Consider the following 13,252-nt stretch of genomic DNA (forward strand, 5'->3'; position numbering starts at 1 on the left):
GGCAGGAACATCGCTATGGTTCTGGAGTACAGGGGTTTCATTGCCGATGTCAGTATGTTCATTGCCGATGTCAGATGTTCCCACCTCCTGCAGCTTGTTCCTGTTGCAGTATGTTGGTTGTGCTGAGTCCTTTTATGACTTACTTGCTATATTATTAGCACAATAAAGCCTAAGAGTAATTCTCTTAGAGGGTGGGAAAGAGCAAACAGAGATGGGAATAGGGGAGCTTTGTTAAGCTTGTACTGCCCTGGAAGATCACCTGTCTTCGGAACTGCAGCCTCGGATGCAGGACGATTGGTAAAACCAGAGCTGGCTGTGGTGCAGGGTGCATCGTGTTCTTGTTACGTGCTGTCTTGAGGCAGAGGTAGATAGCAGCATGCTCAGCTTGGAGGTGGTCGTATCTTCTGGGAGCATGGTGGCTACTGCAGTCCGGCTGGACTAGAAAGCAGTGCAAACCTCTTTCAAGTGCTGGTGGCAAGGATTTTTTTGTTCGTTTGTTTTTTGTGGTGTTTTTTTTGGCAGGGAGAGAGGGGGCTGCACAGGCAGGCTCTGTGGGAAGAGACCAGGGGCTGCTCCATGCCAGACACAGCCAGTTGCAGGTGGCTCCACAATGGACCAAAGCTGAGCCTATTGGCCACATACCTGGCAATTCTGTGAAAATATATCTAAGGAAATGTAGGAGGGAGAGAAAGGGGGAGGGAACAAAAAAAGGGAGTCTGAAAATCAGAGGAGGGGAGAAGCGAATGGCAGAGTGGATCCCTGGCAGAGTGGATACTCCCTGTGGCCTGTGGAGGGCCTGCGCAGGAGCAGATACCCACTGTAGCCCTTGCAGGACCCATGTGGGAATAGATAGATATTCCTGAAGGAACTGCAGCTCCTGGAGGATACATGCTGGAGCAGACTTTTTTTTTTCCTGGAGGACTGCAGCCTGTGGAGAACCCATGTGGAAGCAGCAGGAAGGTGTGAGGAGGAAGAAGTGGCAGGGGGAAACTGCTGTGGACTGACCATAACCCCCCATGCCCCTGTGCTACTTGGAGTAGAGGAATCTGGAGTGAAAAAGTAAAGACGAGCCTGCAAAAGTGGGAGCAAAGGTGTTGTTCCAATGTTTTTCTTTGTTTCCCACTACCTGAATCAATAATTACAAATTTATTTTATTTGGCAATAAATTAAGTTAATTTTGTCACATCAAGGTGTGTTTTTTTTTTTGCCAGCAACAGTAATTGGTAAGCAACCTCCTCATCTTTGTTTCAGCCCATGAGCTCTCTTGTTTCTCTTCCTCTTTTCTCCCTGCATCCTGCTGAGCAGCAGAACAAGGAACAAGAGCATGGGTGGGAGTTCAGTTTCTAGCCAAGGCTAACCCACCACAAGATCAAAACCAACGTATTTGTAGAGTGAAGGTACTAGTGTCTGTATTGTATACGCCTCAGAGGGGTTACTTTGAACTATGACTAGTCTGACCTTGTGGCCTGAATGCTGTTCGTGACTGGAGCACATCAGGCACATTTCTGAAGCACATCATTCTGTTCAGTTGGATCTAGTTGAAGTAAACATCAGCTTCTCTGGGATGCATACCAAAAGATGGTAGGTGGAAATGACTGGGAGATGTTCTTCAAAAGTATGTTCCTGACCCAAAATAAAACTTGGGAATGGTTACCACCTGTCGTGTTGCTATCTGCAGCTTACAGCCATGGTGATATTTGAAATCTTCTTTGAATTACAACATAATGATGTTAATTAGATGATTAATCCAGGAATCATTTCTCTGCTGCAAAGAAATATAGATAGATAGATAGATTTCCTTTTAATATTTAGTACTGACATATCTATGTAAATTATGTGATCACATTCTCTCTGCAAAATACATGGAAGTGTTTTAAGCAAACAGTTTACTACTAATGTAGATACTTCTTTTCAAATACAGTCATACTCAAGCTGTGGATGGAGAACTAATATTTTAAAGGATTGAACTGGGAAAATCAGAATGCTGTATGTCTAAAAATGACTTTTTATGTCTTCTGTCTTGCTGAGAAAGATTGTGATTATACCGTCGAAGATGTTATAATAGTGCTATAATTCAGGCTGCTAGGGAGCATCTAGCTCTTCCATGCTGTAGGATAGCATGAGCATACCTTCAAAATACATTCAATGTGTTTGAGACGATGTTTTAAAAACTTGGGTATCAGATCTGAAAGGAAAATCGGTGTTTGCCAGAATTGTCAGGTATGCATAGGATAATAGTTAACTCCCATACAAGTTTTAAGTGATGCTCATGTTTCATATTTCCATCAAAGACTGATATTTATTTCTTAACGTTATTTGGACCAGCTATCTTTTTAGAGCTTCCTGCAATTCCATTTTCAGTGTTGCAACCTTGTCCAAGCACAAGACTGTTTTCTCTGTGTTGTTTATCACTGGGAATTCCCTTTTCCATCTTAGAACTTTTCTATTTGTTATAGAAGTCTGAACTTCCATGGCATTTTAACAGTGTCAGTGACTCTTTTTAAACAGTTCAAGATCTTATCTTGCCTTAGAGCATGTTCTTTTGGCTAAATTTTGCTTATTATCAAAGGATGATGTTCAAAATGTAAGTTACATAATCTTTAGTGAACGGTACGGGCCACCTCTTGCTCCTTAAAACTGACTTATTCCATTGGCAGATTCTTGGAGTGTCCTGAATCTCTTCAGGGTGTTAAGAGGAAGGCATATTTTGACTTAGGATGAGCAGGACCTTTATCACCACAAGATATGGCAAAATATTTAGTAGAGGTTTAGGAAACTTAACAGAAGATAGAAAATAGTTTATATGATGTTATATTCAGAATACTAAGTTACAGATAATATGATGGCTCACAAAATAATAATGGGATTTTTCTTAGGGCATCTTCAGTCCCATGCTTGCAGCCAAGAGTTTGCTTGGCTTTAGGTTCTATTCAGAACTATTCTATTCAGCAGTATCTGCAGGTGGTTAGGATTTTAATTACCCCTTGAGGAGTGTGTGGAGCTGAAATTTAACTCAGTCTGGGTAACGCATTTGAGAAAGGACTGAGTAGATGGTGATGTTTTTTTAAGTGAAAATGATTAAATATATGCCATCTCTGCCATTTCTTCTCCTTTCCCTTGCCTTCTTACTGGTCTTAAGCATAACACCTTTTGACATTTGGGTCAGAGTCCAAATGGACCTCAGAGTCCATCGTCGTTTTTGACTTGTGACTTGTTTGAATCAATGTGGTATGTATCTGTCTGTCTCTACACCAAGTTTTCTTCTTCCCTAATAGGTCCTCTGTTAAAAAAGTTCCTACTGTTTTTAAAATAGGACTTTGTTCTGCTCTTAGCCCCAAGCCACCTAAGTCTTACTAAAGCCTTGTTCTGTGACTTCTATACATTCGCTTTGCTGTTCAGAAATTGTATTTTCCACATTATTCTTCTCCTTCCTCAGTCAGTGAGCAGTTCTTTTGCTTGTGCAATATTACACAAAGGAATGAGCTAAATTGCAGCACATGATATTTTCTTTCTCCCAGTTCTCCTTTCCTGCAGAATATATATAGATATCACAAGAAATGAATAAAGCAAGCAGCCAAAATAAACTATTTTGAACACAATTTTTACCCATAAAGAAAGCAGAACTTTCTGTAGTTTCCTGTTGGATTTTCACTTCCCATATTTTAGAAAAAAAAAAAAAAGGTATCAGATAACCATGGCAAGGTGTGGTAGTATTAACATCCTTAGATCGTAAGAAACATAATAAGTGCTGTATTTTCTGGAGATCGTAGTTATTACAGAATCATTTAGTTTTCCATTCTGTTAAACCATCTATCAGTATACTTATCTGTGATCCCATTTAGGAAGGACTGTATGCGTACTTTGGTGAATGACAAGGAGAATCTTACTGCCTAGAAGAGTGGGGTGGTAATCATTTGGTGTTGAATCCATACCTAAGCACAATGGAAGGGAATGTTACCATATGGTAACTACCGTAGTAGATCCTCTGTATGAACACAGTGGTATGTGGGTATCTTTAAATAATAAAAGATATACTGTTGTTTTCTTATGTGATAGGATTTTACCTCTGTATTAAGGACAAATTTGACATGAATTTTGTTACTTGAATTTCGTCTGCATCACCAAAATAATTATTTGCTTCTTTTCACTGCTCTGTTTGCACTACCTAAGATGTTGTTTCACCATCGCATTGTGGTTTTGAAGGGATTACTCTACTCATTTTGATTTTAGGTTAGGTTTGCAAGGATGAGGGAGGAAGCACATAATGTAAGTGTAATATGAAAGTTATAGGAAGTAAATTTGCACTTCGTAAATCTGAACATTTTTATTGGATTAAAGCTCAGACATTTTACAAATTCTTTTGAATTTATAAATGACCAAAAATTGTAAGTCTAGCATTAATCTCAATAACCTGTTAAATGCCTCACATGAAAGAAAGTTCATCTGACTTGTAGTAATTTTGAATGTTATTAATTCATGTTAGAAATGTAATATGACAAATAAGAAAATAGCACATTTATTTTTTTTCACTGTGTAGCAAAAGAATATGGTAAGCATTCTCAAATCAAGAAGCAGTATTTATATTTTCCCATAAATACATATGTAGATGGTTCCTGAGCAATGAAAAATTGTACAAAAAGAGAATAGAAAAGTGAAATATCTGTTTCAGACTACAGACTGGTATTTTCCTTTCATCCTAATTATCAAGGCTTCACTCAAGATTTTGCTAATTTTCTAGAATACTGATGGTAACTTAAAAGAAGAGTTTTAAGGAAGATTAAATGATACAAATAGCAAATATTTTCAATAAAGAGGAAAGCAAATGAGTTCTGTGTGGTTTGTCGTGTGTTTTTTGTTTGTTTGTTTGCCTTTCTTTAATAAAAAGGATTGGTTTGTGCTCAGAAGAAGTGTTGATTGATCAAAAACAGTCTGTCAAGCTTTGAGAGATGTCAGCAGTTTCTGCTCTTTGTTTATTCACAACTGTTTGTCTTTCTCCTTCTCTAGAACAGAGATGCAAGCTAGTGTATGTTGGTTTAAATTTATGTCAGTGTCATTTCATATATTGTGATTTAAAAAAAAAATTAAACTGTGGGAAATTCAAACATAAGAAAGAATCTTCTTTATTGTAAGGATGATCAGACTCCAGTACAGGTTGTCTGTACAGGTTGTGAAGTCTCCGTTCTTGGAGAAGTTCAAAACCCAACAGGACATTGTCCTGGGCAACCTGCTTTAGGTGACCTTGTGTAGAGCAGAGGAATTGGCCTAGGGACCTACATGTTTTAACAGCTTACTGTAGTGCAGTGAAATTACCCATCCTTTGTATTTGGAGATAGTTTTGCAGTGATACTGAATATTTAGGCTGAAAATTTGGTGTAGTCTGGAGTTCAGTCCTGTTGGCAGCCATTCACCAATGGTGTTTCCCAGGGCTCAGTACTGGGGCCACTTCTGTTTAACATTTTTATCAGTGATCTAGATGAGGGAATTGAGTGTACCCTCTGCAAGTTTGCATACAATACTAGATTAGGCAGAGGCAGAACTGTTGATCTCCTGTAGGATAGGAAGGCTTTGCAGAGGCATCTGGATAGGCTGGATCAATGGGTCAAGTCCAATCACATTCAACAAGGCTAAGTACCAGGTGACACACTTGGGTCATAACAACCCCATGTGGCGATAAGGCTTGGGGAAGAGTGACTGGAAAGTTTGGGGGCAGAAAAGGACCTGGGGGTGCTGGTCAACAACCAGCTGAACATGAGCCAGCAGTGTGCCCAGGTGGCCAAGAAGGCCAATGGCATCCTGGCCGACATCAGAGATAGCATGGCCAGGAGGACAAGGGAAGGGATTGACCCTCTGTATTCAGCACAGATGAGACCATGCCTCAAATAGTGTGTTAAATTTTGGACCCCTCACTACAAAAAAGATACTTAGTTTCTTGAGCATGTGCAGAGAAGAGCAAGGAAGCTGGTGAAGGGACTAGACAAGACATATGAGGAGAGGCTGAGGGAGCTGGGGTTACTTAGTCTGGAGTAGAAGAGGCTGAGAGACCTCATCACTCTCTACAAGTACCTGAAAGGAGATTGCAGTGAGGAGCCTGTTGGTCTATTTTCTCAGTTGATAAGGAATAGGATGCAAGGAAATGATCTCAAGGTGCATTAAGGGAGGTTTAGATTGACCGTTAGGTAGAATTTCTTCACAGAGACGGTGGCCATGCATTAGAATGGCCTATGTAAGGAAGTGGTAGAGTCCCCATCCCTGGAGGTATTTAAGAGACATGTGGACGTGGCACTAAGGGACGTGTTTTAATGGTGGGGCTTGGTAGGACAGATTGATAGTTGGAATTGATGATCCTAAAGGTCTTTTCCAACCTAGATGATTTGTGATTTTCTCTCTCTCTCTCTCTCAATCTGTATTACAGTTAGTTCTTCAGATTATGACCTAGAAAATCTTTTATTATTTGGTCAAATCAGGGGAGCCTAATAGGTTTTGTGTCTCTACATTTTGAGATCTACATGAGTTGTTTAACTTAATTTAATGCGTAAGTTCTGAAGGAGAATAATTAAATATTATCTCATAAGTGTTATTTATAAAGATTAAAGAATATATTAGAAGTTTCAGAGGCTTACATCTTTCCAAACATTGTATTTTAGTTATCAACAACTTGAATATACAGTTAATATACTATTTTTTGTCTTCTGCAGATCTGAAGAGGGAAGCCAGTATTTGTCACATGCTGAAGCATCCTCATATTGTTGAACTGTTGGAGACATACAGCTCAGATGGAATGCTTTATATGGTTTTCGAGTTGTAAGTTTCTCTCTTTGATTTTGCTTTCTTAGTTGTCATTTGCTAAATAAAGTCCTTAAAGTATGTCTGCTTCCACCTGCTTGTTTTGTAGTTCAGAAGCTTGGAGTGCTGTGAAAATATTTATTTCTGGCATGTATAGGTTCTCACAAACAAAAAAAAGCTGTCACACTGACCAAGGGGCTAGTTTCAGTTTGTTTATTAGTGGCCTTTTACGGTCAGATATGCTGTTCATTGTTGGCTGCCACATGCCCAATACGGTACACAGAAACAGGAGTTTAAAATCTCTGCTGATAGTCATCGTCGTTGGGTGGTTAGTTGATGGTGTTCTTTTGCAGATGTGAACTTTTGTTCATTTTTTTCCAGACTACTGTTTCTTCAGCTCTGCTTTTCCTTTAGTAGATACTCCAAAAAGCTTTATTTATTTATAATTTTTTTTTTTAAGTATTCTTGTAAATCAGTATACCTGTTCACTTCATATGAAAAGGGGAATTTTGGTGAAAGATGCTTTAGAGGCTTGAACAAAAGTCTACTTACCATTTGCATATGGAAAGATGAACAAAACGTGACTTTTCAGCAGTGTCGAGCTATTCTTCATGGACAGTGAGAAACAAAAAAGGTCAGGGGGCAGCCCACAAAGCACCAAATTCCTCCTTTGAGGCAAAATTGTTATATTTACATGTACATTAAAAACGATTTTCACACATCAGTTTCATTGTTGAGGTAGAGAGGAAGTTAGGTGGTAACAGCAAAAAAGTGATATAAAGCTGAAAGTAGTTGTTTGAATTCTTCTGTTTTGTTTTTTTTTTTTGGGGAAGCTTATATGACTGTGTGAAGTAATTGTTTTTTGCTTTCCTTTCTGTAACTTTTGTTTCAGTACTGACTTTGTTTTATTTTCTAAATAACAAAACATGGACCAAGGGACTATAATTATCCTATTACAAAATAATGCACACCGTGGGGAGGCAGACAATGAACAAGATTTTGAAATTAAAAAAAGATTTTGCATTTATTTTTACCCTGCCAGGAGCTCAGAAACATGAGACAAAAGATAATTATTTTTTAATGACAAGCCTATTACCATTTATGTTTCTATACACAAAAAATAAGTCTGAACAATGAGGATTACTACACAAATACTGTACCTGACTTCAGGCCACATGAAGGAAGGAAATACAAGGCTAAAGTATTTGAAGCATAATAATTCTTTACCATCTCATATGTCCTTGTACACTACTAGGCATCAATCTTTTGTAACAAACATTGATAGAAAATGAGATAGTAGGAACACCTGTTCTCAAAATGTAGGAGGGAATGGAAGAGTTGTGGACACAATGTGTTATGCTGGAGGGGATGCTTGATAAAGTGATTTAACAGAAGACTATGCTTGCAGTGAAGTAAGAGTGCATTGTCCAAGTTTGACAGGGTTAGTGGTAGTGTGTAATTATGACCATAATAAGAAACTCAGTAATGAAAATTCAGGACCAGCACGTGAACTACACGCAATAACCGAACCTAAAACTTTGTGCCATCAGTTGCACGTAAAAGTGACGTAAGGTCCACTGCTGTTTCATAAGCTGTGAGCTACATGGAGAAGCTGCTAAAATGACCCCGAACATCTTGCCAAATCTGTAGTTACAAAAAGGAACAAGTTAAATAAGCAAACACATTGTGTATCTGATAACAGCAAGAGATTGTATTGCTTGGGGAGAAAAATACAGTCTGTGCCCAATTTTGAAAACTTTTGTTAAACACTTTTTTTAAAAGTCATAGTTCACAGAAGCACTGTAGAACATGAACAGTAGCAATGAAGTTTAACACCAAAAAAAATCATGTTTTTAGCATCATTTATACACAAATTCAGGTACTCCTTTACCTAATAAAAGTATGAAGTCAGCTGAAGTACATTAAACATTTTATAGCATCAAAAGACGTGAAAGCAATCATTTAAGTTTGTGCCATGCATAGAACAAAACATTATGCCAAACTCAAGCTATCTAAAATTTTCATTTATGAATTGGGGAAAAATATGCAATTTCTTTTCTTTCATATTTGTACTAATAGTATGCTATTCTAGACAGTGCTGTCCTGTCACATAACGTTTGCTTTGTAGTTCGTGCACATGGTGTAAACACTGTTTTTATATAGAATGCTGTTTTGTATTTGGTACATAAATTGCTTTGGCTTTTATATTTTATTGCTTATTATGTTTTTCTAATGACCATTGATCTTTACCAATGAGAATACTTTGCAAAAGGTCAGCTACCTTCAGTATTTCTAAAACAAAGCAAATATTCTACTTGAAATGTCTGAAAACCACGTTCAGGACTTAAGAGTACATTGCGTGTAGCTTATCCACAGTATAATCAAAGTATGTGGACTGAGCACTTACCTTTCATACTGAAGATCTCAGATATGTGAGTGATACTCAGTACTTTCAGATAATTAATATCTGGTCATTTGCAGAATATCCCCTCACCACTATTCATAAGTGTTCCTGCTTTTTGCAGTGTATTCTAAGAAAGATTTGGCTCTTGGGACATCAATCTAGTTTAGCTTTACCAGTTAGGCTGTGTAGACAGTTAAATATGTACAACTATGCATTTTCATCTAACTAACACATGGAAAAATGCCCGAATTTTAAAATCTCAAATTTGTAAAAGTAATTTAAAATGGTTACAGTTACTTGGGTTTATGATAAGTATATGCAAATTAGCATTTAAATTATAGTTGAAATTATAGTTAAATTATAGTCATGCCATTTTGTTGAAGTGTTAAGACAAAAAGAAGAGGAAGAAAGGAATGCTGTCTATTCTGCTTTGTTACAATACTGTGAAATAGCACAGCTTCTTATCTTGTGGAGTGAAAACTCTTTTTCATTATTTCACTTCTTCATTATGTTAGGATTCCAGTTATAGTTTTATTTTTAAATGCAGTCTGAGCTGGAGTCCTTCATCTTTTATATGGCTTTACCATACCTCTTTTCTTTTTCATACTTTCATACTACATGATCTAGGATAAAAAAGCAGTGCTTGAATGTTAACTTTTAAAAGCAAAATCAGAATAGTTCTATATTTTTCACACCAAAACAGGTTTCTGTGTTTACCAAAGGAAACTAAAGTTTCATGTGCTTCTAGATTAAAAGTTCAGGCCAGACATTCAAAATATCCAATGAATTGAAATATTTTCAAATGCATTTTGAAAGCTTACAGTATACTTATCTAAGTTATTAAACTAGAGTTTCTTTCTGCCCTAACTCTAGTTGTTTAAAAATTAAAATTTAAATCTGAGGCATCTCTGTATGTGCAGGTTTTCCCTGTGGACTGAAAGGGAGCCCAAAGTGACCAACTGTAATTTTAAATACCTTAAGGCAACCAAATTCCGACAAGTATTAAATATTCTGAGCATCAAATTTTGTGACCTAAAGACGTATTGACAAATGTGAGTTTTATGATATAAAGACATCATAAAACTCACATTTTCATTGAGTTTGTACTGGAGGGTTTTTTTGTCAATTAGCAATTTGTTATATATATTCTTTACATTGTAGACTGGTTTCTTGTGGACACAACGTTTAGGCAGTTACCTGGTCTCAGTATGCTGTTTCTCTTTTCATATCTGATGGCCTTTGAAGTAGTGACAGATTACAGTCAAAGTGATAGGAGAATTTAGATAGCTTACGGTTGAGGAAAGCTATATCAGATTTTCATCTTACCTTGCTTGATATTTTTTCTCGTTCATTTGATGGACAAGAGTTAATAGAAAACCAGAGTTCATTAGTTTTGATGCTGAAAGAATAATCTTTGAGGGTTCCCCTGGTGACAAGGCAAGACTTGAAAATCAGAGGATTTTTATCTTGGGTGGAATTTTGGCTCTTTCTAATAAATACCAAAATTTGTCAGAGAAACTGAAAATTCAGTGCATTTCGAAACATTGATGCATTGAAATTTCTGCATTTATTATAACTTTAATTATCACAGTCTATTGATTTTTAAGTTGCCGTATTTTAATAAAAACTTCAGAAGACTCACTTTTAAGCAAAATTAATTCATAGAAGCCAATGTAAAATGTTAAATCATATAACTTTATTTTCAAGAATTTACATAAACCTGAAATAATTCACACAGTGTTGCTGTAAAGTATTTTTGTATGGCCTCCTGATACTGGCTGACATGGAGATTTTCACATTAGATTGGAGTCTGGGTTAAATTAGACTTCAGGTCTAATTTACCAACACCAAAATCAGTGTGTTTTTTTTAAGGATTCATATGTTCTTTCTTTATTGCTCCTTAGTAATCAGGTTGGACCACTGCTATGAAAACGTTAGTGTCAAAGAATACCTATTTAAAATTACTTACTCTTCCTAAGCTCATCATCCATACTATGATATATGAATTGAGTATTACTCAGTGAGTTATTTGTTATTTGTCAGTCTAACTGGAATGAGTTAATGAAGAGCACTGAAATGCATCACTTAGCTGCCTGCAGAGTTGAAAAAAAAAATAAAATACTGAAAAGCCTTCAAAACAGTTGCTGGGAAGGTAACTCAGGAATATCACTTCTTTATCTGGAACATGCTAAACCCTGGATGCATGGGCAATTTATGAGAAATAAATTTCTATACTTTTTTTTACTGTATTTTAAAAGTTGATTTCTGGAAGTTGAGTTGTAGTAAGTGAAGATGACAGGAAGGAAAAAATGCCATTGTGCACAGACCCTTAACATGCATGGTGCAAAACTAAGTAAACACTGAGTAGGAGCAATACACCATCTTTTTTCTTTTTCTTTTTTTTCTAAGTAATAATGTAATTACCTTACGCAGTACTTCTTTGACTTTCTTAATGAAATAACGTTAAGTTGTAGGCTACATCTTATTGGTCATCTGCCAATTCAAAGCTGTAATACTCCAGTACTAAAAGACAGAACTCAGCTGGAGTATACAGTCTGGAGTAAACTTGCTGGGCAGATTGCAACTCCTCATCAGGTTTGTGCAGAGTAGTAGGAAAGCACAGAAGGTGAATAGCACCACAGATCCAGAGCTATGGAAAGAAACATTTATCCAAAAGGGCTGAGACCTAGGCACACTTCTCCAGCTAAAACTATGGAAAACTTGAAAGTGAGATATGGGAAACTGAGGGATGTAGTTGATACTGATACCTAAAACAATTCAGATGTGTTGTTCTGGGAAGATGTCTGTTAACTCACTGTTCAGAATTGCTTTAGCTGGCCCTGTCAGTTTAAGTACCAATTCACCAAGTCGGTTTTTGTAGCTTCCTGAGTGCCCTCTACTGGTACCGGCTGATTCTCTCTCAGATTGTGTGCTGTAACTTGGTCGCTTTACCAACTTTTTTGCATCTTCAGCTTCTGTCTTTAGCATATATATATATATATATGCTATATATATATGCTATATATATATATATCTTTGTGTGTTTAGTTTAATAGGCTTCAATTTAACTCATTTTTTTTTTTATTTTACTTTGTTTCAGCTTTTACATGCCTAATGCTGATAATCCTTAAAATGCCTTGAGGCATCCATCCTTGAAATTTCATTTCATCTGTATCACAAAACTTTAATGCTCTTGCATCACGTATGTCTTTCAGTTTCTGAATTGATAGAGTCTGGGGCCATATCCTTTTCAGCGGTGCCCAGCACCAGGACCAGAGGCAGTGGGCACAAAGTGGAGCCCAGGAGGCTCCCTCTGAGCCCCAGGCAGCCCTTCTGTGCTGTGCGGTGAGGAGCCCTGGCACAGGCTGCCCAGAGAGCTGTGGGGGCTCCTCCTTGGGGATCTCCAAAAGCCGCCTGGGCACGGCCCTGGGCAGCCTGCGCTGGGTGGCCCTGCTTGGGCAGGGCTTGGGGTAGGTGGCCTCCAGGGGTCCCTGCCAGCCTCAGCCATCCTGTGATGCTGGGGGCGGGGGGGGGGGGGGGGGGGGGAGTTTGTGATATTGCTGAGTTCTTAGTCTACTAATACACTGAATTTTCTGGTTGTTTTCGTTTGTTTGTTTTATAACCAAGGCTGACTCCTGTTTTTACAGCGTCATCTAGATAATTTAATAAGATTTTTAGATAAAATTCAATGTCATTGGGGTGATACAAGCTCTATGTATATATATATATGAAGAAGATGAGAAGACAGCTGGAGCATGTTTGTGCTTTGAGTTCATCTCATGGAATAAAACTTTTGAAATATTACCACTGATGGCCTCTAGCCATTTTTACTGTAATTATAATTTAAATTAATTGAAACATTTGTGAAAAAAATTCAAACTGTCACTTCCTGTTTAAAAAAAAGTACATGAAGCATGCTGGTATGTATATGTGGGAAGCAGAAATACATGTTAGAAGACCATTCTGATTTATAAGCATCTTGTTTAAAAGAAAAGTCAGGATAAAGGAATGACACTGTTGACTCGGTGTCTCAGCAACTACTGATACTGCTAACAACCTTGTGTG

At 37.5% G+C, this 13,252-nt stretch overlaps 1 protein-coding gene across 11 annotated transcripts in view; it reads left to right on the forward strand.

Moving 5' to 3' along the window:
• CASK (calcium/calmodulin dependent serine protein kinase) overlaps window positions 1-13,252 on the forward strand; it is a 222,822-nt gene that overhangs the window by 84,674 nt on the left and 124,896 nt on the right. For all 11 annotated transcript variants that reach the window (XM_066979985.1, XM_066979998.1, XM_066980011.1 and 8 more), the window contains exon 3: window positions 6,696-6,801. In XM_066979985.1, the coding sequence (XP_066836086.1) occupies window positions 6,696-6,801 (106 nt within the window). The remainder of the gene's footprint in view (window positions 1-6,695; window positions 6,802-13,252) is intronic.

The sequence above is a fragment of the Anser cygnoides genome, chromosome 1 (assembly GCF_040182565.1).
Source record: "Anser cygnoides isolate HZ-2024a breed goose chromosome 1, Taihu_goose_T2T_genome, whole genome shotgun sequence".
Taxonomy (NCBI): Eukaryota; Metazoa; Chordata; class Aves; order Anseriformes; family Anatidae; genus Anser; species Anser cygnoides.